The 27,830-nt window shown below is 53.0% G+C and overlaps 7 protein-coding genes across 7 annotated transcripts; 3 read left to right on the top strand and 4 right to left on the bottom strand.

Moving 5' to 3' along the window:
- Window positions 1-316: 316 nt before the first annotated feature.
- BDP55DRAFT_85028 (uncharacterized protein) lies at window positions 317-2,521 on the bottom strand. Its single transcript, XM_060581264.1, has 2 exons — window positions 2,151-2,521; window positions 317-2,095 (listed from the first exon to the last, which is right to left on the bottom strand). Exons 1-2 carry the CDS (start codon window positions 2,373-2,375, stop codon window positions 572-574), a joined length of 1,749 nt encoding a protein of 582 aa, XP_060431423.1. The 5' UTR covers window positions 2,376-2,521; the 3' UTR covers window positions 317-571.
- A 1,130-nt stretch (window positions 2,522-3,651) lies between these two features.
- On the bottom strand, window positions 3,652-4,680 carry BDP55DRAFT_85017 (uncharacterized protein). Its single transcript, XM_060581263.1, has one exon. The coding sequence runs from the start codon at window positions 4,527-4,529 to the stop codon at window positions 3,837-3,839; it is 693 nt and encodes a 230-aa protein (XP_060431422.1). The 5' UTR covers window positions 4,530-4,680; the 3' UTR covers window positions 3,652-3,836.
- Window positions 4,681-7,551: 2,871 nt separating this feature from the next.
- Window positions 7,552-8,396, top strand: BDP55DRAFT_659279 (uncharacterized protein). Its single transcript, XM_060574537.1, has one exon. The coding sequence runs from the start codon at window positions 7,612-7,614 to the stop codon at window positions 8,245-8,247; it is 636 nt and encodes a 211-aa protein (XP_060431421.1). The 5' UTR covers window positions 7,552-7,611; the 3' UTR covers window positions 8,248-8,396.
- Window positions 8,397-13,467: 5,071 nt separating this feature from the next.
- BDP55DRAFT_727135 (uncharacterized protein) lies at window positions 13,468-15,203 on the bottom strand (the record flags this gene model as incomplete). The annotated part of the gene is made up of 5 exons (XM_060579250.1): window positions 13,468-13,800; window positions 13,852-14,402; window positions 14,474-14,661; window positions 14,716-14,882; window positions 14,952-15,203. The coding sequence occupies 5 exons, from the start codon at window positions 15,201-15,203 to the stop codon at window positions 13,468-13,470; spliced, it is 1,491 nt and encodes a 496-aa protein (XP_060431420.1).
- A 2,044-nt stretch (window positions 15,204-17,247) lies between these two features.
- BDP55DRAFT_84982 (major facilitator superfamily domain-containing protein) lies at window positions 17,248-18,849 on the top strand. The gene is made up of 4 exons (XM_060581260.1): window positions 17,248-17,575; window positions 17,673-17,981; window positions 18,046-18,145; window positions 18,216-18,849. The coding sequence occupies exons 1-4, from the start codon at window positions 17,494-17,496 to the stop codon at window positions 18,664-18,666; spliced, it is 942 nt and encodes a 313-aa protein (XP_060431419.1). The 5' UTR covers window positions 17,248-17,493; the 3' UTR covers window positions 18,667-18,849.
- A 155-nt stretch (window positions 18,850-19,004) lies between these two features.
- Window positions 19,005-19,808, top strand: BDP55DRAFT_659245 (uncharacterized protein). The gene has a single exon (XM_060574536.1). The coding sequence runs from the start codon at window positions 19,032-19,034 to the stop codon at window positions 19,368-19,370; it is 339 nt and encodes a 112-aa protein (XP_060431418.1). The 5' UTR covers window positions 19,005-19,031; the 3' UTR covers window positions 19,371-19,808.
- Window positions 19,809-25,012: 5,204 nt separating this feature from the next.
- Window positions 25,013-27,623, bottom strand: BDP55DRAFT_692741 (exocyst complex component Sec10; the record flags this gene model as incomplete). Its single annotated transcript, XM_060577152.1, has 2 exons — window positions 25,013-27,369; window positions 27,428-27,623. 2 exons carry the CDS (start codon window positions 27,621-27,623, stop codon window positions 25,013-25,015), a joined length of 2,553 nt encoding a protein of 850 aa, XP_060431417.1.
- Window positions 27,624-27,830: the final 207 nt, after the last annotated feature.

The raw sequence follows: 27,830 nt of genomic DNA, 5'->3' as shown, positions 1-27,830 counted from the left end.
ACCCATCACAGAAAAGACTGAGCGGACCATCGGTTTGTTTTGGTTATCTTTTTTTTTTTAATTTGGTTTGGCATATCTGATTGACGCTTTGCGCGCGAGCGCCTCCCTTTCTCCCGATTGACGATGCTACCCTATGCAACTCCTTGCTTTCGCCCCCCTTTTTTGGTAAAGGATCTACCATCTCTCTACCATTGTAGGACCTGTCTCTTCTCCAACATGATGCTTTGTCAGATACGACAAGCGGAAAGGGCGGTAAACGCCCTCGTTCCTTTCAAACCAACTACCACATCCCCCGCTCTCCCCCATATGCTTCTTCTAACAATTACTCCTAGCCTCGATACAATTACCCCGGAAAAAGGCCGCTTTGTAAGAATTTTGTTGAGATAGGAGATAATAGATACTATGGAATTTCGGCAGTATACAGATTGAATAGGGGTATAAGAAACAGTGCTGTTCAAGTTCATTATGCAGGTTGTTGTTTGCAATCTTGCTGCCTGTGTCTAACGGGCGTATATAAGACTTGCGATTCGAGAGCATCGGGTCCGAGCATGGTAAAAAGGAATGGCGGGCGCTATGCCGGTCCTCGCCGGACCTTATTCCAAAAACGCTTCATGACGCCTCGGTCGTTGGCCTGAGCGTTTTCTTGGTCCATGGCCGCGAACTGACGTTCTATGCTCTCCTTTGACGATGCATCTCGGACGTATGTCGACGTCGGAAATTCGTCTCGTAAGCCGTTGGATTGGGATTTCCTAGGCGGCAACGGCTTCTGCTGCCAGCCGTACATCTGATCTTCGTGGGCTCGGAGGTCGGGTCGGGTGAGGGTCATGCGCAGTGTCATTTCTCTCGCCTCTGCCGGCATCCGTGCGTATTCCGTTGATGGTTTGGGTGAGTGAAGCTGATCACTCTTGATGGGCGGCGGCCGAAGCGCTGTCATCTCCACTGTATGGGGTGTCTTTGGGGAATCCGAATCAAGGGATCCATCATCGCTGAAGATCGACGACCGATCGTCGGCGAGAAAGGTACGGAGGTTTTCTGACTCGTCCACCAACGCTGCCTTGGATTGTCGGTGTTTTGGTTGCTTGACGTCCTTGCCAGGCTTCGTGACCATGGCTTCTTTCGAAGGAAACCCAAACTCGATGGCCTCGTCAAACTTCTGAGGGGAGGCCAGATATACCCGCAGCTTCAGGCGTGCCTCGGGATCTTGGTAATGTGCAGCCTCTGGGTCAAAGGCGGCCATAGTGTCCTGGGGACTATGCTTCGGTGAAATCAGGGACAGCGCCCGTGATCTCCGCCGGCCGTGGCCCGGAGAACTTGTCTGGGGGCTGACCGGAGAGCTCGAAAATAGTGGAGTCGTGGGATGGCTGGCACCGGCAGGTGTCGTACCGGGGCGGTTGGTAGAGAGGGAGTTGCGACCGAAAGGTATCTTTGATATGGAAAGGTGCCTGCGAAATGACGGCCTGCGCTGTTTCGAGTTGGCCGGTAGATCTTCTCGCAAATTGGCGTGGTAGTCGTCCAGATGTAAACGCAGGTCTAGGTCGTCATCCTCCTCCAACCAACGGAAGCTGTCGTAGAATGAGTCCCGCTTCTTCTGAACTTGAGGGGACTTCTTTTCTTCCGACTTGGGCATTTGTTTCCTCGTCTCCTGGCTCGGCCGTCGAGATTCCATCGTCGAAGGTCTCACCGATAGAGTCGGACTCCACAACTCGTCTTGAACAATCAGACTGGAGGCTCGTCTTCGAACTTTGTAAATGGCCTCATCAGCCGGGTCAAGGATGATATCGTGTCTCCGGTTTCGGGAAGCAGCAATTTGCTCTTCGGTAGTCAAGTGCCTCTTCCTAATCTTGTCGGGCAGCCGTACGTAGACGGAGGAGCTCGTCGAAGCGCGGAAATTGGCACGGCGGGAAGGCCGTCTCTTGACGCGGTCGGAAACTTGGTCGGATGCAAGTCTAGCTTGACGTTCCTTGCGGCGCTGCTTCAATGTCTTTGGTGTAGGTGCAGTGTCTGGACGGTCAAAGTAGATATCGATATGCGTGGATGGCGGAGGGGGAGCCGGAGCAAGACTGGCAAAGTGAAGGCGTTCGAGGGAGCTAAAGTACTGAGGAAGGATTTAGTAAGAGTTGTGAGGTGAGATGAGGAAGAAAAAAAGATACAAAGGCGTAGACCGGAATGTAGATGGGGGCAAGAATGGAATTGAGAAACAAGGAGGGCATGTAGTGTCTTAATGCAGGAACGAGCAGAGGGAGGGAGGACGTCGTGTTCCCTCCACTTGCACCACTAAGTAAAGTATGGGACTGGAGACTGTGCTCATCCGCACCGCACCTGTGTCGTGTTGCGTCGTGTTGCGGTGGTGCTTGTGAGCGGGACCTGCATTGCATCTGCTGAGGTGCATGACGGATGGAGCAGCTACCGTACTGAGGATGTACAGAGGTACGAAGTACAGGAAGGAATCACTACAAGATGGACACTGTCTGGTGTGTGTGTGTGCGATACCGCAGTCATCAAGCTGCAGTATGCGTAGGCAGAGATACTTTGAGAGAGGAGAGAGGAGCGCCTTTGCTCGAATCAACTTGAACGCCAACCCAATACATCGAGATCAGCGACGCTCGAACTCAATTCAGCCCCCCGGCCCTCAAGGGACAAGCTCTGGGTTCTGGGATTGGGATTGCTTCTACAGGCAATCTAGGAATAGCCCGGGAGCCGACCCATGACTTTGGACGCAAAGCTCCAAACCGTCAATTGAGACAGGAGGGGCGACTGGTGCCAGGGGTGGGGGGGGGGGGGGGGGGGGGGGGGGGAGAAGCCGGAGGAGAAAGACAAGCAGGAGGGAGCTATGGTAGTGGTTCCAAGACTTGCGCGGGAGAGAGAGAGAGAGAGTAGCGGTAAGGGAAAGTGAGGGAGTGAGTGTGAGAGTCCGTGATGCATGTCAAGTCAGGTCAGTGCATCAGCACCATGCTCAGCGTCAGTGCGGATGCATGTGCCGTGCATAGTGACTTTTCGACGAGAGACGACAGACAAGACAACGCAGACACGGACGGCACACGCCATGCGCGAATAGCTCTAGAGTCCACGCCGCACCAAGCTCACCAAGAGCACTTGCGGCTTAGCTCGCTTGTCCATTCAGCCAGCGGCACCACTTGGTGGCCCGGGTGGGTTCCATAGATGTGGGAATTGGGATGTGCTGCCTACCAAAAAAGATAGGCCCGCCGTTGCAACAATGATGGGTGAGGAGGGAGAGTCCGAGGAAGGTCGGGGGTTTTGGACGAGTGGACGAACGAGGGAATGGGGAGAGACACGACGGATGTTCGGGCCCAAGTTTCTGCACTGGAATGAGACATGTCGTTCGGTCTTGGGTTGCACAACGGCACGGGAACTGTTTATGGCTGAACTGGCGGGCCGGGGTACGTTGTGTGTGTGAGAACGAGTGAAAGCAAGGGTGAGAGAGACATAAGAGAGACACACGCCTCATGCTGTGCCGGGGGAAAATGAGTGTGATGATAGTGCAATATCGAACTGTGCAGAGTGTACGGAGTAGGGGCGGGAGAGGGAAGCTGGGCCAGGCTAGAGGATGCAAAGACCAGACATGATGAGAAGCGAGTGATGAGAAGGATTATTTTGGTATTGTTGTTGGTGGTGGTGGTGATGATGATGATGATGATGATGATGGTGTTGTTGATGTTGTGATGACAAAACTCAAGACATCCCTCAAAAACACGATGCGATTCGTCATATGCGAGTTCGTGAACACCGCCGCGTCTGTCTGCATCGTGGCCTGCGCCCCCAATCCCCTCATCTTCAGCTGCGCGGAAGGGGAAAACGCTCTCTTCAGCGGTTGGCAGCTATGCATATGCATGAGCATGAACGCAGATATGGACAGAAGGGATAGCTTGTGCCGCCCGCGCCTGTGCCTTGTGCCTGACGAAGGGTCTGGTGCCAGTACTGACTGGCCCCCAAGAGCGAATGAAGGTGATATTGGGAGCCGAGTGCATGAGGGTGTGGGGGCGAGGATGCGAGTTGGGGGCAGAGTGCCAGAGAGAGAGATTGAAGAGCCAGAGCCTGAGAGATGCTGAGTGTTGGTTGGACGGAAAGGAGGTGATGATTGTGAGCTGCTCTCCAGGGGGGGAGAGCCCGAAGCAGGCTGTTCTTTTCCCGGGTGCATGTCTCAGTGGACACTTCACTCTCACTCTCACTCGCTGTGTGTGTGTCTCGCTCACTCTCTCTCCGCGCCAGGTATGAGCCGCCGATGCTGCAGTTGGGCAACCACTCGGCGAGCCAACCTGCGTCGATGGGTACCTGAACGGCGGCCCCCAGCCGCGAGTCCCCGCTGCAGCTATACGGCGGAACTCATGCGGCTGCGGTTGGCGAGGTGAAGGTACCCTGAACTTGGGTCGGAGACTCATTGGAGGAAACGGATAGCTCTGCCCGGGGTCGGTCTGGGCCTTTCCACCAGGTAGCAGAAGGGCGAGCGGTGATGAGTGTGAGAACGGACGGGCAGAGAAACTCTCATCTCTCATGATTTCATCTCGTCTCATCTCACTCCAACGCTCAGGAAACCGGAAAGAAGGCGGAGAGAAGGCGCCCTCGACTCACCATTCTCGTCTCTTCCCTATGACCGGCCGAGCGCACTTTCATCCGTGTCCCTGACACTCTCCCGGCCACGTCTGTGCCTCTACACAGTAGGTAGGTATTCTGCCCAGGGCTGGGCCAATGGCCACGGGAAATAAGCCCGTGCAGAGCAGGGCCGAGGGGGAAAGAAACAAAATGAAGTAAAATAAAATAAAAACGGGCGCCGCAGTTCCGTCCTCAAATTTGAAGAGACGGCGTGTCTCTCGGCTCAAACTTCCTCGGCTGGGGGTAAGGGGGGCTGGCTGGCTGCGCTAAGTAAAGCAACGAGAGACTCGGCACTTGCGAATAAAGGAATGCTCATCGGGACGGCACATGGAAATGGCGGATTTTCGGGGTTGATAGAAAATGCTCGAGCAAAGGGCCGTGGAGAAGAAGATGATGTGCAAAGGGGGGCAAATTCGGGAACAGAACAGTCAGAAATAGAGAGCACCAGAGAAGACAAAGGGAAGTCTCGGAGAAAATCAGGTCCACAAAGAAATGAAGAACAAAAAAAACCACATAAATAGAATGTCTCTGCTCACCTTTCGCTGAATGGCTTCTGGCAACGCCTCGAATTCTTGCTTCGTCATCTGCGCCCCAAAGGGTCCCGACGACGTAGGCGATACCTGCGGAGGCGGCACAGCAATTGTTGCTGATCCGGTGGTATTGACCTTTGTCACCTTCGCTGGCATCGTCGCCGAGTTCGCGGCAGACACCGTCGTCGCCGTGGTCTTCTTGCTGCCGCTGCTATTGCTCTTCTCGTGGCTCTTGCTGCTCCTCAGTGTCCACGTCGTCGAGTTCGCGGTCGCAGTCGCGGTCGCGGTAGAGCCAGTGCCAGTGCCAGAGCGGGAACCCGACTCGGAGCTCGTCCGGGGAAAGTGAAAGTGCTGGTGGCTCCTCGATGAGTCGGGCCGTAAGTAGAGGTTATGATATGACGATGACGAAGGGGATTGTTTATGCTGTTGCTGGTTCGGTTGCTGTTGCTGGTGGTGCTGGAGCAGACGCAGATCGGGCGAGCTGTACCCGTCGAGTCCGTGATGCAAATAGTTCCAGAGGCCGTGAGACCGGTCCACGCTATCCTCGCTGGTCCGTCCACCGGCCGCCGTCTCCGCTGTTGCTACTGCTGTCTTCTTGCCATTGCTCCTAGCGGCGTTGTTGTCACCTCCCCCAATGCTGAGGAAGCTGTTGGTAATGGTCGTTGGCGCCATTGTCGCCGTTGTCGTTGTGATGGTTGATGCAGCCGATGTCGTCGTAAAAGTCAAATTTGTTATTGTTGTCGATGACGAGAAGCTCGAGCGTGCGGAAGAGTAGAATGAAGTATTATTACGGGTACTATTGAAAATAATGTCGGTGCTGGTGCTGGTTCTTGTTGATGAAAGATCTCTGTCGATCTCGTCTTCGTCGATCGGAAAGTGCGCAATGGGAGTGGAAGAAGGGAACGAGTTATTAGACGAGCAAAGGATAAACTCGTCTGCGTCCGTATCCGTGTCGTCAAGGAAACTTATGAGCTCATGGTCCACGCTGGCAACGCTGCCCATGTCCTTATCCATCGTTGCCGCCGCCCAGGGATGAGGGCGGTGCTGGCATAACTTGTCCTCCTCCTCCTCCTCCTCCATCTCCCCCGGTCCAAGCCTACCAGTCGATGGTGACAATCGTGATGGGTCCCACGGCAGCGCACCCATCGCACCAGGTACGCGCGCCGGGGCAGCGAGAGCAATGCCGGCAAAGGCCATCATTCGTCCATTTGCCCGCTTCTCTTGCTCTGCCCAGGACCTGGACGAGGTCGTCGATGACATCCACAGAGTTTCCCCCAATCGCCTTGGATCCTGCTGGCTTATCCCCAGCAGCGCAGTCATGGTTGCTAACTTTTGCTCCGCTGTGAGGCATCAAGTCACCAAGGTCCAACGAGATACTGCCGGATCTGGTATTGAGCTGACCTCACAAAGTCCGGGAGTCCCTGCCAGCTGATGGGGGCCTTGTGCCTGTGCCTGGGATGCGTGAGGGTCTTCCTCTTCCTGTTGGTTCCGGATCCACTGGGTGAAGAGGAACTAGGGAGCAGGGGAAGATGCAGCCGAACGGCGAATAGAGTGGTAGCGTAAAGGTAAGGTAAGGAAAAAGTATGGTTCAATCCACCAGCAGGGCTCCAGAGTCTGAGAGTACAACAGTCCAGAAAGAGGGTCACTCTAAGGGACCGGGGGGGGTGATACTCTCGAGAATGGTATTGTTAATGTTGATCACCAACACATTCGGGCATGACTTTGCAATAAAGGAAACATGAAGCATTGCCAATTTGGAGGTCCCGGGAAGGGTTCATCCTGTATTTAGATGTCAACATCACGGTTCGAGGACTTTGGCCAGAGACAGACAGCATCGAGGTGTCACCTACATCATATATCTCGTATCTCAATGGTTGCTGCTGACCCGGAACGCCCGTCTCTTGGTTGACGAGACAAGGACAGCACAGCAAATGAGCTTCCATAAGCTGCATGTAGCGAATTTCCTAAGCGCTTCGCGAAGCACACCAAACGCAATTTTAGTAACAACCGGAAAATCTTCAGCGGTTCTGCAGCTTGTTGAGGCGGCAGCCAGTCCGAGTAGATGAAATTCCTCGAGAGGGAGGGCCGCGCAGGTTTGTCATACGTTCGGGCTGTAGCACAACATTTCCGCTCGTCTGCATGTCTCGCCGTCCCGTGTCCCGAAGCAGTCAAGACCGTCGGTTCGTCAAGCTTTCACAATCATGCTATCGTACTGTGAAGACAGCGTGACGGCTTCATCTCCTTTCCCCAAGACTTCTAGTGTGGTCGTACATGGATGCCGCGCCCGCAAATTGCTAGCCCTTCATCTCACTCTTGCAGGAACACTCTGGTCTCGGTCTCTGTCGAGTAACGGAAGCAAAATCAAACCACACATCCATCTCGTGAGTCTGTGCTACCTCGTCACTCCCCCCCTCTCCCCCCCCTGCTTGTGTGCCTGAACATCATCATCCACCCCCAAATCGCACATCGTCCCATGTTCAGCCCCAATGCCGTGTCGCGGAGTCCAGCCAACCCTTCTCTATCTGTTTGTTCCGCGACGTCAAGTCCGGATGGTTTGCTCTCGCGTTCATCCTGGGAACTTTCTTTCTTCGGTGGGGGCGAATTGCAACCCTGGCAACACAGTAGACTCTCTGGAAAGTTACACAGCAAGTGTCGGGAGTCTCGAGAATGGGATAATGCCACCATGGGCGGCCCTGTTGTTTCCCTGCTGACGGGCGATCATTGGACATGGTCGTTTAGTCAGTCAACAGAGCCCTACAAGCATGAATACCCAAGGTGTAGCTCCACGGGACAGCGAAGAAACATAAGTTTAGAGAAAAGCATCGTTATTTTTGTTTCACGGTTTCACCGAAGTCGCGGAGGGGACAACCTTGGTTTGCTTAGCGGGAGCCGGAGCACTGATCAGCAAATGAACATCAGACTTAGAGGCTCAGCCGTTTTACGACTAGTTCGGGGAGCACAGAAAGTATTGCTTTTTTTTTTTTTCGTCTTCCACTCTCGCATCTCTTTCCCTGTCGCGAGATTAAGAAACCGGAGAAAAAAAACACACAGCAGAGAGCCTGCAATTTATTCGAGGCAAGCCTTGCGCGACGTTGAACACTCGAGCTAGTGAAGATGAGGGCTTAGGGGGAAAGCCCAGACCAGCCGCACTGCATGAGCCTACGGACGTACGAAGGCAAACTCTCGAGAGTCCGAGATGAACCGTCAGCAGAAGGCACCCTCGCGGCGTTCAGTCCAACAAGGCTGCGTGGCTGCTTGATTCTAGCCTTCTCTCTCGACTACCTATCGCGGCCCCCACACTACGAGCCGTTGAATGGCTGTGCCCCCCTTGCCGTGTCTCGTCACAATTGTCATCGTCAGCTTTCAGACGCTGCCTTTTCCGTCAGCAACGTCCAACGGCGGCCGGTGAGATTGATTGCTTTCATGGTGTTATCACATAGTGTGATTGTCAGCTATGAGCGCTTAAAGAATTCATGCTCGACGCGACTGTGCGAGTAGGCATTGCGCGTTGCTGTTATAGAGCCCGCATGATATGGAGTGATATGACGAGGTCCATGGAGAAGGGCCCAAGGGGGAAGCAAGAAAGCAACCCTACTCCATGGGGAGGGTTCCTCCGGGAAATACGGACGCAATGGAACCTTCCCTTTCTCTCCTGCGTACCGATCGGCATCTCGTTCTGGGGCTCTGAGGTCACAGTCACACCGACATGCCGGGCACGAATCCACGAGCGGGTGGGCTCAGGAGCCACAGAGAACTGGAGTCTGGAGGGATACAAAATTTGCGAGTTGCAACAAAGAATGTGCGCCCCTATTTCCACCGTCCGACGGAATTCGGCATTCCAGCAACGATGGCAGAGACTCGAGAGCGGTCATGACGACGCCAGCCTTGCCGGTTGCACCCCTTGGGCCCTTGAACAAGCAATTCGTACGATAGTTTCATTGCCGGTGCAACCCCATCCGTGAGTCGCTTGGCTCTTCCGCCTGTGCGATCCCCGATTCCACTTTTCCCGTCAACTGAACGCCTCCATTCTGGCTCATGAATCGTCCCTTCTTTTCTTGGTCTTTTTTGCCTTTGTCCTGCCGTTGAGTACCTATTGACTCGAGGGGCTTCATGGGACGAAATAGGATAACTATATCGCAGATCTTATGGCTTTGGCTCGTCCCAAAAGGGACACGGCCAGAAGCAAACCGGACGAACCGTTGAAAGCCCCACGCCTAAGGTGAAAGTGGGAATACTCTGTATACCAAATGGGATAGCATAAAGTTGCTGGAGCCCACTGGTATGCAAATTGGCCGCGAACCCTTTAGAAAAACACATCCGATCAGGGACACGACGAAAACTCCACGTCTGCTACGACGCCGATTCCCGAAACAGTGGAGGCCCGTGATTAGCTTTTATGCAGCTACGAGCATCCCCTCGTCTTCCAGCTCTCTGGTGACAGACTTATCTCGAGTATCGTCAATCTTTGCACATCATCGTCATCGGTGCAAAACCCTATGCCTTCCTGGCATTTCAACGTGAACAGAGAGATCCAGGGTCGTCGCGAGCTTAATTTGGAGGGGTTTTCACGTCAGCTCTCAAGCTGGTTTCCCTATCGTTGAAACACCAATTTACAACCTGGCCCTGGGGTTCATAAAGGCCACGCACGACTCGGATTGTGAAGATTTGGCGGGGACCCCTCGGCCGAAAACGAGTCAACGTCTCCTTGTCCACTGGCAATTTATCTCCTTTTTCTTCCCGTTTCTGGAATCCTTTTCCCGCCCTTTCTTTTGCAGCCATTGCCCCGTATGAGTGTTCGTATAGTGTACTACGTTTCTCCATATGTCGTCTCTCGGGTCCATCCTTTGAAAGACACGTTATCGCCTTCACCATGATCTAGAAACACGAAAAAAATCAAAACATCGCTCTATTCCTCGCCCATGTTTCCGCCCGCAAGAGAGCCGAAAGACCCGATGGGGCCCCTTCCTGTCCTCATCCCAGCTCTCTTCTTGTTCTTCCTCCTCCACAGCGCTAAACCCCCAGAGAATCGCGGGACCTGTTCGCGTCCTGGGTCTCCGTTTCAGCATATAATTGTCGATGATTGGATTACTAGGCTATTCGTATCATCGACGACCGGAGCCTCATCTATCCATGGCTGGCCTCCCTCCGCCCCTGCAGAAAGCCTTAGCGTGAAGGGGAAACGAGAGGCGAGTCTGGAACCCAGCGACGAAACGCTTGACCGCTTTCGTGGTCGAAGGCTGTCTGTTCATCAACTGTTGATCCAACGACAGAAGAACTGACAAAGATTCGCAATGTCCACACCGCAGGTTCGGCATCTTCCAGGAAACCCACTCTAACGATCATGTCAACTCCTATGAAGTTCTGATCGATTGGAAATCGATTCGAAGAGAATCGATTCCCCTTCCCCCTCTGTTGCCCACCCGTTCCGCTATTTTCTCCAACTTCGGGTCTCCCGCACCGACGGAATGCCCGAGGGCAGGGCCTCACCGCATGCCCTCGCTTGTCGATGAAGCCCGAAAACAAGCAAACATGCCCTCGCTGTCAAGCAGGGTCCTTCAAACATGGTCTTCGGCACAACTTGGTTGATATTCTAGTTCCCTGGCCTAGTATGGTCGAGGGAGGAGTGTTCCTTGATGTTTGTGTGTGACGTGTCTGTGCCGGCGGGCTTCTCGAAGCCCGGCTAAATGCTTCTTCTACACAGCTTCTTCCCTGCGTGCCTGCCTGCAGACGTGTTTCTTTGCTTCTTCATACCTGTTACGCCGCAGGCGGCACGTTTCGCGACTCTGACACAAAAAGGAATTGCGCAACGGGGAGCAATCTTCACCGCCGACTCTCGTTTCTCACGGGCTGTCCTGTCGAAGTTTGTTCTGTGAGTACGTAAGAGTGAGAACCTGTCTTGAGCGAGTGTTGCCCGTCCACAAGGTCCCTTGACATACCGCGTCGAGATTTACGGAGTACACGAAGGTAATGAGCGCTTGACTCGCACTCGTCTCTGTCGTCTGTACGAATACCCTCCCGTCTGCTCGCAGAAAGAAAGCAATCAATAGCGAGTCATTGTATTGTTGATCGTACGAGGGCTTGAGCGCAGCTTCAGCCCTTTTTTATTGGAATAAGCTTCTCTCCGTTCCTAAAAGAGGCACCATTCGTTCCAAAAGGGCAATTGGGGTTCCCTTTCCTGTGGATTCGGAATATTGAAGTCAAAAAGTGCCCGCTGCTCTATCCTTCGAGATGGATAGAAACGCAATTTTGAAGAGGTGAAGTTATCGAGGAAACCGAGTCAAGTCTTGATGTGGCTTGCAATCTTCCCACCACCCCCAGTTGTCAAGCCACTCTCCAACGAAACGATCGGGATCTTTTCTGCTTCCCGCCTCCTTCTTAGCTCGCCGCCACGCGCCGACATTGCCTTCTTCGTCTCCCGAGATGCATGCGACTGGTCCATTTTGCTCAACGGCCAAGTTCTCGCCTAACTGTTGCAGCCAGAAAAGAGTCCAGACACTGATAAAGATCTAACGAAGCACATCGGCAAACCGGCAAAGAAACACGTTTGTGGCCCTCGCACAGAGCTCAAGTCCTAGATTGGTGGCGCGTGTGTGTCGTGTAATTCCCAATCCACAAGCATAGTACTTTGTGCAATGGCCTCCCCATCACGCACCACCATTATGAACAAAGCGCGAGCTTCCAGAACTATGCCAATGCAACGTCGCTAAGAAGGAAGAAAAAAAAAAGTGATGAGTGAAGACTGAGAAAAGCCAATCTTAACCTCATCTCAGCCATAAATCCCGCCTTTCCCATAGCCTCCGACAATGTTACACCAGATATGGGAACAAATCTTTTTTTGGTACGGAGTACCGCTGGCGAACCACGAAAACCAATCTGCTGGGAAACGAGGAGACGGAAATAATGTCAGGTGAGAAAAGACCCGAGAGAAATCTCATTTCGCGGTTCCCTCCTTCACGATTGCGACTTTGGGAGTGGGCTACGGTCAGTCACACGCGACACGACCAGACGTTATTATCTGCAAGACACCCCCCGGTCGACCAACGAAATTGCATTATTCCGTTCACTTCAAAATCCAATTCCGGGCCCAGTGGGATGGAAGAGCTGCACGTCATTCGTTGACGTTGTCTCTGTATGTCTCTCGGTCTGTCATCGTGTGGGCTGCTCTCGAGCGTCAAGAATGCAGCCGGAGAGGAGGTGGCATGCCAGCGGATTGTTTCGTTGGCTACCCGTACATGCAGGCAGCAAACATGGCAAAGGTGCTTGCTATCGAGAGACAGCCTCATTCTTCGAGGTGCGTTGGAAGTTCTCGAGACGTGTGAATATCGCGGCAAACGGTAATAACTACGTAGTGCTGCTCCTCCAATATGACTCTTGCTCCTTCTCTCAAACTGCTCGCTTCCTTTAGCAACAGCTCTAGACAAAAGAGAGATTATATCCCATCCCGCCTGCCGTGCCATTTTTTCCTGCTCTTCTGGCCATCTGATATGAAGTCGCAACACCTTACCCCTCTTTCATCACACCGATTACCCATCGTAGCGTTGAGGCTGCAGGACAAACCAACAGCATATGCCAAACGTCCCATTGGGAAATCTTACCTTGGCAACCTCCAGCATCCAAACAACAGCTTAGACTGAGGGTGTGTTAGACTCTTGACAAGCAAACATACATCTTTTCCTCCCTCTCGGCTCCTCTCTTTCTCTCTCTCCTCTCCAGACACTGTGTCCGGCTCACCTCATGCCATGCTGGAAGAGCGCAAGATACAGTTGTCATCGCACCGGACCGTTCCATTCTACACAGGAGCAAAACGTCCGCATGGAACGATATCGAGGTTTCACAACATGAGACTATCAGATCAGCTCTGGGCATTCTCATCTTTATATATAGACAGACGTATGAGATAGTTCAAACCTCTCCCATCAAGGAAAATTCCCATCTCTCCATGGTCGCCATAGTACTGCCCAACCGTCAAACTCCGTCTCTCGTCACACACCGTGACCACACTGGCCTTACATAAGCCCACACGCGGTCTGCAACCAATCGCCGGCTTCATTGGAACTACAACCAACGACGGCAGTTACCAAGCCATGCAGTTCAAGACTAGAACGGTTGTTGGGCCTGACGCCGGGGTTTGATACGTATTATGGACAAGGAAGGGAACGCCTCAAGTCTCGCCAGGTCTGCAAAGGCCCCTCATCCGTAACCCGTGTATGCAACGCAAGAAGAACTTCCCCTCTCCCAATAGAATAAGATATCGTTTCCAAGCTGATAGGCCGGCATGTTCAGGTCCTCGGAAGTAATGTTGAGCCGACTCGCAGAGTCTAGACCAGGCTCAACCAGTGTATCGGAACGCCGCGTCCTGGACATCGGATGGTTGGCCCTCGGGAAGAGAGTCGACGGGATCGTAGTACTCATACACCTTGTTTTCCTTGTCACGGCCCGTCACTGCAGGTGCCACATACGTCGATATACCAGTCTTGCGGTCGTACGATCTATGGGTGCTTGCCAACCGCTTGCCACCACCTCCAGGGAGATCCACTACAAACTGCGGCATCACAAAACCAGCAATCGACCCCCTGATTCTAGACTCCAAGTTGAGAATCGTTTGCAGAGGCGTTCGCAAGTGCTCCACCATCTTGACCATATCACACTGATAGACATAGTACTGGCTCAGTCAGTGCTGCACAACAGAAATCTTGAGGAGGGGTTACCGTACTGGGAGGATGTTGTTATTCGCCAACTTGCGAATTAGCGTCGACATGGTGCCGACATCATCGTTGATCCCGCGGAGTAGCACGGTCTGGTTCCGCACCATGACCCCGGCTTCGAAGAGCTTCTGGCTGGCCTCTTCACTGACCCAGGAGATCTCATTGGGGTGGTTGAAGTGGGTGTGAAGCGCCACCGCCTTGCCAGCCCTCTTCGCCTTGTTGGACACGGCGACAAGGGCATCTACCCAAGCATCGTTGGGATCAAGAACCCGAGTTGGGCAGACGGCGAGTCCCTTTGAGGCAAACCGGAAGCGGCGTATGTTGGGCATCGAGATCAGCCTGTCGCCAATCAGTTCGATTTGGTGAGGCGCCAAGTAATACGAGTCGCCTCCAGAGACTACAATGTCCTGCAAATCCGGTGTATTCTCGATGTACTGGAACACCTTCTCCCATCTGGCAAGGATGGGCTTGAAAGACTGCTTGTCGACCGTTTCGGTGTTGGCGCCTACCGCGTAGGATCGCGTGCAGAACATGCAATATGCCGGACAGACGGACACGGCTTCGGGAAACGATGTTAGCCAATACATCAGAGGAGACCGTACTTGGCTTATGTCTATTATTCAAGCTTACGGAGAAATAGAGCCTTGTCTGGGTACCGATGAACCAGCCCGGAGACTGGAGAATCGGCTTCTTCGTGCAAAGAATCAAGCGTCAGTCGCGGATGATCGGGTAACATTGTCGACTGTGTCGGGATGAACTGGCGAAAGATGGGATCGTTACGAGGGTCAGTCCAGTCGATACGGCTGAGAACGTACGGGCTGCGGCAACCCGAATTAGCACCTTCACCTGATGTCGACTAGTATTCAACCCACGTAAGCCGAACAGACATGGTTGCCTTCTTGATTCCTGCTAGGACGTCGTTGACAAGCTCGTTGCGAGGCTCCATCTCACTGCTGGAACCACGGACAGGGATGTACTCGGGCAGAGTCGCATCAAGGAAGCCTCGCAACTTCGGAAGTCTTTCGACCATGTTTCTATTCTGCACACGGGGGTGGTGTCAGAATGCAACAGCAAACTCAATTGATGATGGAACAGCCTGTCAACTTACGCTCCAACGATAGCTCAGGAAGTCGTCTGTGGATACGTCTTGCCACCATGGGATCTTGCGCCAGAACTCGTCCCGTCTGCCTCGATCTGATGTTGATACGGCTGCAACATGATTGTGGTACGTTGGTTCTTCGACCACCGTTTCAGCAGCAACGGCTTGAGCTGCCTGCAAGCATGATGGAGTGGCAATCCAACGAATTCCTTGGCCATGCTGTGTTGCTCGGATAAAACGAGCCGCAGCTCGAACCGGCATAATGGGCGATAACATTATCATCTCAAAGATCTCCTAGCCTCTGGGTTTCTTTGAGCAGCTAACGCTATAGACAATGGTCGCCGTTTCGTGGGAGTCGTGGAAACCTTCGGCCGCGTCTGACAGAAAGCCGTGACAGGACGGTGGAAATGACCTAGGCGTGGCTAATATGCGGGTAATCACCGCCAACGTTTCGTCGTGTGACTATTGTCAGCACGGAAGGTTGTTGAACGGCGCGTTGGTGGAAGATCGATGCAACGAGTCGGAACTGACAGGAGAAAATGGTGTTGTAATCATCAGATAAGGAATCTCTGAGAGAGATATCCCGATGCAGGGCGGGATGGAAGAGGCGAAGGGTAGTGGAGGTGTTGCCATATTTCACTCCTGCAAGACTGGCTTGACATATGGCAAGCTTGGAAAGGACGGAGGACGTTTCGATCTACTTCCATCCATAACCGTTGGTGAGCAACCAACAGTGTGGCAGGTGACGGAAGGCAAACACCAAGATCGGCCTATAGCAAACAGGTTACACGGAGAACTTTCCTTCAACGGAGCGAGTACTTAGCAGCTCAACGTGGAAGTACAACCATGCCCCTCTTCTCTCAACGAACTTCCTGTTTAGACATCTGAAGGCGGCACGGAAGGTAGGTACTGTACCCAGGAGTAAGTGGACTGTTTGCTATGACTTCTCGGAAAGCGCAACACAACCTCGTTCCGTGTAACCTTCCCCTGCTTCGCAATACTTCGGGATACATTTTACTAACGACTTTTATTCCGATGACTAGGCAGTTGCTACGCAGGGTGGCAATCGAGCTGTGCGTTCTGTCACAGTAGCTCGAGGCACGACGGCGGCAACCCCTTACTACACTTCCCCGCGGCGCTTGAGGCCAAAGGTACCACCACAACCTTGCACTGTTGCCACGTCTCGTGCAAGTAATATGCCGATGAAATCACGCTCATACAAGCATTCATCTGAGCAATGTCCAAACCGAGCTGCATTTGCATATATCCTAGCTTAGCCCACTCTCCCTCATCGTCAAACGCTGACTTCCTATTAGCTACCGGGTGTCTGGTCACGCATACACGTTCTTTGTTTAGCATTTCAACTCCGAGAAAAATCCCTCGAGAGCCAGCGGTCGGGACCCTAGAAACTCTCCACAAACCCAAGACAATGCAAGGCCGGCCGAGCTGCTGTTGTTGCACACCGACTTCCGGATATCATGCGCTCGAAACCAATGTCCTGGTCAAGTACACCAGGCTATTATATTGGCCTTTGTCTAACAGACTGGGCCCAGTTGCGCTGCGCGGGAGAAACCTACAGCCTCTACCAACGAGTCAAGGCTAAGTCTCCCGTGATACTTCTGAACTACAACAAAGGTTCAGTTTGACCGGGTGTGGGCCCTTGCCTGGACTGTCCGCTGATCTGGCCTTGGAGTTGCCGGACTTAGGACCAACAGTAAATTTGTAGTCCTACCTTTGGTCTGAGTGAAATCAAGGGGAAAAGTCCGGGAACTGTCCATAGCCATGTTGGTTTACAGCTTACAAAGAAAGAAATGGCTAAGGCTGAGTGTAGTGTTAAAGAAGCCCGCCGTCCTTGCTCCGATCTTGGTGAAGCTTGTGCCAGACTGGTGTGTCTACTGTTGTCGTCTCTTTCTGAAGAAACCCAAAAAGAGAATCGCCAGCTTTTATCAAGTACCTACCACAGCCGTAAACATGTCTAGACAAAGTCAGCTCGATCAGCGTACAGCATCAGTGTCTCAGGTTGCGGCCAGTCCAAACATGGATGTCGAGGAAACCACTCGCTCTAGGGCGTGTGGCATGCCGTCACTCCACCATAAAACAGGCATAGGGCATGTTCATGGACCCCTCAGCTCTCTTCCTTGCTTCTTCTAGCGGACCTGACTGACCTGACTGACGTTCATTTGTGCAGACTGCCACCGCTACGACCCGTTACTCGAACCAGCCCCGCTGGCATAATCCGCCGCCCGACGTTGCCCCAGACTCAGCAGCCTTCGAGGGTACATCATGCCTCTAACGATCAGGTCAAGGTGCTCTCAAGAGAGCCTGTAGACCGTGGATGGAGGGCTTGGTCTGTTCTTGTAGGATCAACGGCGTTCATGATCCCGACGTTTGGCTTAATGACGACCGTGGGCATCTTTCAGGTGTATTGGAAGGATAACCAGCTGGCTCCGTGGTCTAACACGGACATATCTTGGATTATATCCATCTTTGGGTTTCTATCTGTTCTGCTTTGCGGCCCCTTTGGCATCCTGTTCGACACGTTCGGGCCCCGATGGCTCGTGACCCCCGCAACAATTGTGTACAGCGCGGCCTTCCTAGGAGTCGCCTTCAGCAGCCAGTACTGGCAATTCATGGTATGCTTCTGCGCTGCCGGTATAGGTGCCGGTAGGTTCTTTGTCCATCTCGGGTAAAGCGTAACTGTCAAGAAGTATCCTAACGTTACGGACGTAGCGGCTTTGACCACCACTGCGCTAGCCGTTATTAATCATTGGTTCGACGACAAGAAGGGACTGGCCATGGGCATTTGCACCATGGGTGGAGGACTGGGTGGCGTGATCTTCTCAGTGATGCTTCGGTTCACCACTGAGAACTTCGAGTGGACGACGGCAAGCCTCATCCAATTTGCCATAATTTGCGCCTTTTTATCCCTCGGGTGCGCCTTGACGAGGCCCAGAGTACTCAAGGCTCGCAAGGGAAAGATGTGGGACTTTGCGTGCTTCAGGCGTTGGAAGTTTGTCCTCTTCACCTTCAGCGTATGCGGTATGGCAGCTGTACCACACCAACTTCATCAAGTATCAGTAGCCCTAATGCAATGTGATGACAGGCTTCGAATTGGTGCTGTTCGTAGCGTGGGGTCTGCTGCCCACGTATGCCAGAATAGTCAAGCTCGGCGATGTTTTCTACTTGACCCTTGTCTTCAGTGTGTAAGTTCACCCCCTTGATCGCCGTGGGATCTCAGGGCCGGCGCTTGTTCTTCAGCTTATGCTTTCTCAGGGGGTCATCCTTCGGCAGGATCATTCCTGGATATTTCACCGATAAAATAGGCCCTTTCAATGTGACCATATTCATGACTATATTCACAGAGGCGATCATGCTTGTGTTGTGGCTAGCGTTCGGAGACACGTCCGCGCCTACGCTCTATGCCGTCGCCTTTTGTCTTGGATTCGGTACCGGCAGCTTTGTTTCGACGGCTGCTACATGTCTCGGACGACTCTGCGACCCGCAAGACAGTGGCACATACATCGGCTGCTGCTATGCTATTGTCAGTCTGGCAACCTTGGTCGGCAACCCAGCCAGTCAAGCTGTCCTAGGGGACGGTAAGGGCAGCCGTCCTCGCTTGATGATTGCCTTTCTTGCGTTCGTTCTCGTAATGGCGCTCGTGAGTTGCTGCTTTGTTCGTTGGTTGTGTTTGAAACGCAGCTGGAAATGGTTGGCAAAGGTGTGATTCGAGGAATATCGACTCCAACCATCCGACCACGAGGGCCGAAAATTCCTTTCTTATTTATAACTGGAGTCGGCAAGGATCCTCTCGTTCTGATGATGGAGTATGACTGGGTAGACCGGCAGTCTTGGCTATCCCGGTGAGGCACTGTTCCAACGTGGTTGGCTGACGACAGCGTTGGCTATCTGAGTTAAGGAGCGCCTCATGCAGCCCTCGTCGAAAATGACTTGCAGGATCGGACCAAAGGTTGCAGGACGATGACCGCCCAACGCAAAGCGGTTACGAATCGTATGATAATACAAGAGTGAAGCTGGTCAGAGCGAGCAAAATGACATACACCGCAACTTGAATTGGTTTTGGGCACTTTCATGTTTTACTCCCTTAGTAGCCTCGAGTTCATATGTTTACTGACCTTGTTGTACCCAAGGGGCCTAGCCAAACTTTCACACCATGGGAATGTGTCCTCGAATCATGTTCGCGCTATGGTATGGCAGTACGGAGTACGCCATGTCCAAACCCGGCGACCTCCACTGCGTGTCATCAAGTTCACAGGCTGGCAACGATACAGTGCCGTCCTTAATATACTTACCGTGATGCACATTTCTCCTACATGGATCGAAGATCTGAGTATGCAAGTTATCAGACGTGCGTATCTACAATCCCACGGGGAAAGTGTCCGGAGTATCCGCCACGCCTTCCAAGGCTAAGTCGACATGGTACGAATACAGCCAACCTGGCCCGACGGGCCAAGGCCGGGTATAAGCCAGCTTACCCCGTTTTTTCACAGCCTGACCACTTATCATTAGGGACTTTGTGAGCGTCGTGGTTGAGTGCGGTAAGGAGTTGAATTGGTTGTTGGCGGTTGAGGCTGCTGGTCGATACAAAGGGCAAGATTCCAGTGGAACGAGTGGATTCCATTACAGTTGAAAACGGCCTACCGCGCAAAGCATGAAATTGCTTGTGAGTCAAACTAGGATCGAAACTGTAGCTTGAGTGGCAACTATGAGACATTGAGAGATCCTGTCGGCATGGCTAGTCGAGGTCTGCTAGGGAGACCGCGAGACGAGGTCCGGATCAAGAGATCCGCTCAAGCAGACTCAGTATCACTCATAGTCACATATCTGGGGGAACAACGTTTACGCGACTACTTCCGTACGAATACAGCATCAGACTACGGTAAGACTAAGGTAGGCTTCACTAGCAACCGGGGTTTGAGGTGAGACTATCGAAAAGATTCGGCCAGTCGCGGGATTTGTCCCGCGTTTGAATGAATAGAGTGGGAAAGAAGGATCGTATGAGGGCATGGGAAAGACCCAGGGGTGGCAGACTAGTGAGTGAACCCAGTCGCCGACACGGGGAATGCCGTTGTTGAGTTAAGCCCATGCCAGAGTCGGCAGCCTTTGACATTGAGAGTTAGGTTTTGAAGACGTCAACGCCGACTCCTTCTGCAGTTGCCATTCCTGGGCATTTTCCCCAAAAAGAAAGCAGATCGTCACTGCTGCGTTCCCGTTCGGGCGCTTATTCCCATGCCCGCTGCGCCGCGAGCCTGCAAGCTTAGGTGGGACATACGAGCTATCCATACGTTGTGACATTGTACGACGTGGCAAGTTGTGGGGGATTCAAGAGACGAGACATATGCCATACATCCGTACCGGTAGCGACGTTGAGCACCCTGGTATGAAGGTGCAGTTTGTACCTCGCCGCCTACGTAACGACGAAGTCGGCAGTGACCCGCTGAGAAGGCCGCTGAGCGTCATTTGATGTTCCATTGAGATAACACTGGGCCGGCTTGGAATAGGAAGCTCGGTGAGAGGTTCGAGTCATTGCTGTAGGTATGCCTTGTACCAAACAACAGCTGTCGGTGGGATAAGGGGGGCCTGGCTCGAGATTGGGATTGACGAAAGGAACACAGGGGCGCGAGGCGTTCGGACGAGGCCAGATCCGCGAGACGCGGTTCCTCTGAAAACGGCAAGCCACACCCGTTGGAATGGAAGGAAAATCAATCCCAGGGCTTTGCACCGGTTCGAGTTCTTTATCCCGCCAGGGCGGTGGTTTCGGCGCGGCCCGTTAGCTCAAGTTTGGGGAGGGGGAAACGACGTGATCGACTGTCTTTGTTATTCTGGATCAGAAATGTCACGATCGAGAAACTAGTCGAAACCTTAAACAGCGGCCGACGTTTTGACTCAAACGCTCCGTCATGACATTTATGTTTCTATTTGGATAGTTGAGTAAAGGGCGGGCGCCACTTTGCGATACCGAGTTCGCTTCGATATGGGGACTTGGGCGTCCAAGCTCGAAGACATACGGGATTCCGCCTTTGGCCCCCCTTGGAAAGTGGACAAATGCCTGTTGCTTATCTCGCGTGCCAAGGCGAAATGAATGTCTGAATTGAAGTATAAACTTACAAGGGGTGCAGAAGAGCCGAGACGGCGACGCAGAGGTTGACGGATCGGGAAGACCTGGTCGAAGCCCCTATTGTGAATATGAGATGTGAGCTTCACGTAGGCCCGGGGGAGATCTCGAAGGGTCTTCGGTGTACTCGCCTGCCCACGAAGATGGGACACGTTTTCTTGGTCTCACTTCGTGCTCACCGTCAGACTGCGTCCTGCAGGCCAGAGACATCAGATCAGGTTGGTGGGCGGGCGCCGACGTGACATCTTTGGCTTCGTAGCGCGGCTTCTGTAGTCTGGCCCCGGAGATCATGGTCATTGCTTCGGCCGTAAGGTCCCTGGAGAAGCTCTAGAGTGTTGTAGTAGCGTTAAAGAGTGGTTGAGGGTTAGACCAAAACCATCTTGACCGAGGGGGAGAGGAACAAGGCCCAAGAAAGCTCTGTAGGGGTCGCTCAGCTGCCACGTTCAGGTCGCCACGAACCGCGGCATTTGCTCTTGACGTAGGTTTCATCGGATAGCTGTTTACGGATATGTCTTCGTAGAAGGATTCCTACATATAATGTGCCTCCTCCGTCACCATTCGCGGCAAAGATCTCTGTCGCCTAGGTTCGCTCGCCAAGGCGCGTGGTTCAGCAATGGTGCAGGGCGTTTGCCATACTCGAGTCCCTTTGCCGAAACATGTCTCTTTTCTTGGATAATTGCTTCCATACGGTTATTTGTCTCTGTTAGAATCGGCCTTCACTGAGTCGTCGGGATGGATGTGGAGGGTGGCACTGGCACCAAGGAACGCGGCTATATTGGTCTGCATTCCCCGCGAAGGATGCCAATCACGCCGCAAGTTCAATCCAACGCATCGGGCAGAGCGACAATAATAGCGTAGTACGACGAAAAACCTGTTACCCTCCTTGGGGTACCAAGAAAGGAAGCAGTCGCGATGCTCGTCCCTCGTGGCATCTCAGGACGGGCGCTGGAGGCATACCCCTGAAGTGCTCTGCTGTGTGCCTGGGTTCCGCCACCACCCGTGGCGGCCAAGATGACGGGTTCGAACTGAACCATCCAATACCCAGGAGAAGCAATAGCGGTTTCTTCTGCATAGACATCATTAGAACTGGACGTGTGCGTTGCTACCGCTGTATTGCCGCCTGTCATACTCGTAGCATTTGCCGGCATGGTGAGCCTATTCACTGCGTACTTCCCATCGCTGGGCGTGCCCTGTGATTACCCTTGACTGGAGGCGAGAAGAGTTGGAAATGCCATACCCGGCCTGTTCCAGGACTTTCAAGTCTTTTAGGCACGAATCTTGTCAGTAAAGCCAAATGAGAAGGAAACAGTGAAGGATCTTCCTCAGGGGCCACTTCTCCGCTAAATGGGTCTGCTGAGCGACAGCAAGGATCTTGTTCCATCCCGAAGCTCTGTTCTCTTCGCACCAATGCCGAGACTGTGTCTCTCGAGCATGTTCTGGGTGTGTTGCACAGGGTTCCGAGTCCCTGGGTAAGGCCTGTGGGTTGTTTGGCTTCGTTTGTTTCGCCTCAAAGACGGGAGGGAAGAAGACTTTGAGCTATGAAAGTTGACTTCATGGGCACCTTAGTTTACACTTGTTTCTTGTCGTTATGGAAGTCAGCCAACACTGTAATTACATGGGCAGCTAGAAATTACGTAGTACACCTCCTTCTATCCGCACAACCCGGGATTTTACAACCCCGCTACTCCTTCGGCCTTATATATCCGCAGCACATATTAGCGAGATCATGTCGAGTATTAGCATTGCCGAATGTACATTTCGTGATACTGAACGTTTTGTATGTGGAAATGTTCCGATGACCGCTCATCCAGTGGCCGGAAAGGCAGCTGCTTCTCTTGACTCCTAGCATCCCGCCTCGGTTCAAACACTCTCGAACCACGCGTCGTTCTCGCTCAGCCACTTTTACAACATGGTTCCCATGCTTCATCCGCAGCCAGAGGAGGTATCTCATATCATACACGGGTACAGAGCTTTCACCAGGTCATACATGGGTTTCTGCTCAAATCAGGCCTGCCCGACTTTCCACTAGCCCCTTTAAAGACCTCCCCCAACTGAGTTCGACACTTATCGAATGACTAGCCAGGCACATCTTTAGCTTTCCCATACCCTGAAACAGCTCCCCTACAACTAAGCAAATCACTTCGTCCACGCCCCGAAACGGCTCTTTTACGTTCTCTCTGTTATTTTCAACCCAAATTCTCAGGATCTTACACCAGACTCTCAGGACTCTGAAGCAGGTTCTTCGCTTCCCAAACCAGAGCCTCACATCGTTGAAGTAGATTCTCAAACTCTTGAACCAGATGACTATGATTCAAACTTTCAATAGGACCGCATCGCTACATACTAAGGCTGCCGACAATATCACCCAGCGCAGCCATGACCTATGACATGGTGATACAGCAGTAGAAAAAGCGATACCTTCAACGTGGGAACTGGGGACACGGAGACACCAAGCCTCTGACGGGGCAATTGCAAACTCGAAGGATTGAGGCTGCGCCAGTCAGGCAGCCACTTTCTGATGTACGTAGACGACTAGGTCTGATCTCAGGGTAAGCATCGACATTCAGGGAAAGGGCATTTCCAATTCCCATTCACACCTATGAAGGTCATCAAAGCACTCCTCCGACCACTAGCTGCCCGTCAACCGCCAGCATAGGTCGATCGCCCATGGGTCCCAGGCTTCAAGTGCCGGGAAGAGCGTGCTGACGGCCACGCAAGGCCTGTATTGGGCAAATATCAACTTAGTAGTCAAGGCGAATGGAGAATGAGCTATGGAAGTTTAATTCCAGGCTATGGGAATCGGCTTCACCATGAAGATGCAAGATAATACCATCTACTCACAAGAGAAGTTCAAGTTTTGTCGACGCTTAGAACTTAGTCGATCCCTACGGGCGATTGCATCGCGGGACTATAAACAACTTCCAGAGTTGAGACAAATAAACTCAAGGTAGTGAGGGTCTACTTGACGTCGTCAGGGTTCAAAGATATTCTTCTTCCCCTGAAACGAACTCTGGCCCGGGATATCGGTCACCTGGCCTCGGGCCGGGGAAGCCTCGTGAGCCCGCCAGAAACGGCTACAAGCACCCCGCAGGAAGAAACCCCGATTCTATTACACGTGCTCACATAATGACTATATTTCTGGAACCACCATGGGTTTCTCTGGGATATTGAACCCCGGTATTCCGTAGTTCCTTTGTTTGAGATACGAAGTTCCTCTGACTCTCATCACGGAACATACCTCTCAAGCCCCCTGCGGCATCCTTGAAGAAACCATCATCACTCCAAATGGATAGGCACCAGACCACAACTTTCCTCAAAACCCGTCGTCGAAAAGACCGTTGTAAACCAAACGGCCAAAAAGACGCCACACCGTTGGCGCTTACGGCCGTAGACTCCCTGTCCGTGAGGTGGGCGCGCAAAGTTTAAAGCGCAAGTGCGACGACGCCGTCCAAGTCTCGAGACGACGCTAGACTCTGGTCTGATGGCAGCATATTGGTCACTGAACGAAAGAGAGGGGAAAAAAAGGCTGCTAAAATTCAACACTTGTGATCACTTAGCTCGGCTTAAGATGCTCTTAGGCTCGTCCTGGTCCCAAGCTAGCAAACGGAGAATTATTTGTTATTTTCGTTAGCTGGGACTTATCCGTACGGGAATCTCCGCAAGATCGGACAGGTTGTCATGGCGCACGCGCTTGTGAGGCTTTCCTTGTCGCTTTCTTTTCCAGAGTCGGCGACTCTTGCGCCCCCCTTCCCGAGTCTCTAGGTATGCAGCCTCGGACCGGCGATAATGGAAGTAAGTCACGATCATTCAATAGGACTTATGCACAATGAAACCTGGTATCATATTCGATCATTAATCAGACAGTACATGCGTCAACCCACAAACCTCCCCCGTTAATACCCCTTTTCCCAAATTTTGACCACTAACCACATGCTTCTCAAAGCCCGGCTAGCACACTCTGGATGCCAACACTATTGGCATCATCGCGCCGCTGCACAAAGGCCTTGAAGTCGGCCTTGGTCAGTTTCTTGCCCTGGCCCGAGGGGCCTGCCGCAAGCGTGCGAGACTTTTCCCTCAGCGCCTCGGGTCCGACAATGAAGAGGGATCCAATATCGGTGAGGAGCTCGGCCGAGGTCTCTACGTCCGGCGCGAGTGACCACTCCTTGAGGGTGGATGAGTACTTGGACAGATCCTGAGCGACCATAAGTCCGCCGGTCGCGTTGACCTGGAACTTTTTGAAGTGGTCAAAGAGCAGAGCCAGGACAGCCAGCGCAACCTCGGAGCTCCAGACCTCCAAGTTCTGGCCGTCCACGGCTTGGGCGGCGTGCTTGGAGACGCGGGAGAGGAACTGGCTCATTTGCAAGCACGTAGGCGTCTGAAGGGAGTCCAGGTCGGCGTCGCGAGGACGGAAGTCAAACTTCTTCTGACTAGAGAGAGAACGCGTGACCCAGTTGGTGACAACGTCGATGGAGCTGCGCATAATGGCGTTGGTCTTGCGCTCAATGCCGTCAATGGCAGACTTCGTCTGCGTGGACATGCTCCGGCGGACTGTAGTGTTGGATTCGGCCAACTTGATAAGCACAGTGGTAATGAAGCGTTCCATGATGCTGGTAATGGTCACCGCGGGCCGGATCGAAGGGAGGTAACTCAAGTCAGGCTCCGACTTGATATTCTCCTGAGAAGTCGCCTGGTCGAGGGCGGCGTCCAGGGCCGTCTCCACATAGACGCGGCCCATTGTTGTGAGTAAAAGGTTGAGGAGAACGTTGACGTCCTTTGGCGTATCGGTGGGGGAGCCGAGTTCGAGGGTTCGCCGGACGGACTCCGCGAGCCACTTCATCATTCTCTTGGCGTTGGCGATGCTCAACATACCATCTTCTTCTGACACCTCCACGTCGTTCTTGTTATCGTTGTTATCTTGTACTCCTGCAACACGAAGCATCATAGCCTTTTGGGTGGCTGTCAACTCAGAGGAGTCGAGACGCTCGAGGTATGCATCCTTGGCCGATGACAGCATCTGTGAACTTTGTTGTGCGAGTGAGGCCATGAAGCCGGTAGGTGCCTTCTTCCTCTTAGAGTGGTATGTTGTGAACTTGAAGAGCAACGAGTTATACGTTTCTTCGAGACTCTTTCTCTCTCGGTCGATGTACGAGTTGCCAACAAGGTAGGGGACGAAGAGTTCCTCCATTTGCTGGTCCAGTGTCTGGGAGATCTGGGGAGAAGCCGGTTCCGGATGTTCGGTAAGGCCGTGGGATTTGAGGTCTTCGATCAAGGAACTGATGTATGTCCTTGACGAATGTAGCGATCTAAGAAACGCCAGAGAAGAAATTTCGTTGGCCTTGTCGAGTACCATCTCGAGCCTCTGTTGGACGGACTGCTGAAATACTCGCTGAATGAATTTGATCAGAACGGTTTCGTAAAAGGGGAAAGCGCGCTTGATGATGAAGGACTCCTCCTGCATGACAAGTTTGACCTCGTCAACAAGAGATTGCAGGCTGGCTTCGACACCAGGTGGTTCGGAGTCAGGGTCTGCAATCTGGTCCCATGTGTCACCGTCCAGCATGACCTCATCGGAAATCAATTGATCCCTGTCGATGAAGAACTGGTGCTGGTTGACAAAGGTGGCAATGACACTGGAGCCACCGTTGAAGTCGTATAGCACCTTAGAGCACTCCATCATGTCGTCAAAGTTTTGGCGTCTGTAGCTGCTGTTGAACTGCTTGAGGAGCTCTTGTTCCAAGGATTCAGAGAACTTCTCGAGCAGTTCTCTCGTGTTGTGCACGCGATTCGTCCCTGTGACGCCGTTCGTGACACCGTTTCCTCGGAATCCGTTCGTTCCATTCGTCTGACCCCACGAAGTCGGGTCTAGCCGCTGACTGATGCGCATGAGCTGACGGGAAATGACTGCGCATCGGACCTTGTTCTCTGCTCCTCCCTGCCTCTGGATCTCCTCAAGCGACGTGAGCTGGCCCGTCTCACTGACCTCGATCCAGCACTGGATGAGGAAGTTGGCATCCTGGGCTCGCCTCCGTTTTCTGTCCAGCTCCTCCAGCTTCTCACCAATTTGCACGGCAATATTACCACCTGCTTCTTGCCTCGCATTTCTGTCGCCATTCGTCGCGGATTGGTTTAATGATAAATCGAGTGCCTCGAAGGAGGTCATGGACTGGTCGAGCTTTCGGCCGAGGGTATCGAGTGTTTGGTCATGCTGGGCTTCGGCCCTTCGTACGTTGGATTGGAGTTCCGATTCCTTCTCCTGGAGTTCTTCGGACAACGACCCAAGCTGCGACAGCGCATCTGTAGAGGGGGTTAGTAAGGAAGGCACGAGACGCTGAAGAGGACGAAGCTGCCATACTCTCAAACGTGCGAATGAGTGGCTTGGGGTCAAAGGCGGGTTGCGATGGACCTGATCGACGGTTTGCAGGTACGGCATTCTCGGCAAGAGTATCGACGAATTCGCGGACCACAAAGTCCTGGTTCGAGAAGTCCTCGAGGGTGAAGCTGGGCCCTTGAGGGAACAGGGACTTGGCCCCAGAGGGGGCCCGCTCCATGTCGGCGGTCGGGTAGGAAGCGAGGTTATTTGTGCAGATTTGATGGACGGCAATCTGCTACATGGCTCTGAAGTCTTGGTATCGTGTAATCGGAATGTCGTCAGCAGCCTGTCGCCCAATATGTGGTATCGTGATCGAGGTTATGTTTCGGGAGCACGGGTATCCGCGTTGCTCCCAGCGAGTGACGAACTGTCTGTCCCTTGCTTG

Source organism: Colletotrichum godetiae, assembly GCF_030913485.1.
Source record: "Colletotrichum godetiae strain CBS 193.32 chromosome Unknown BDP55scaffold_14, whole genome shotgun sequence".
Lineage (NCBI taxonomy): Eukaryota > Fungi > Ascomycota > Sordariomycetes > Glomerellales > Glomerellaceae > Colletotrichum > Colletotrichum godetiae.
Note: the sequence above shows the minus strand (reverse complement) of the source record. Positions and strands in the feature narration are given on the sequence as shown.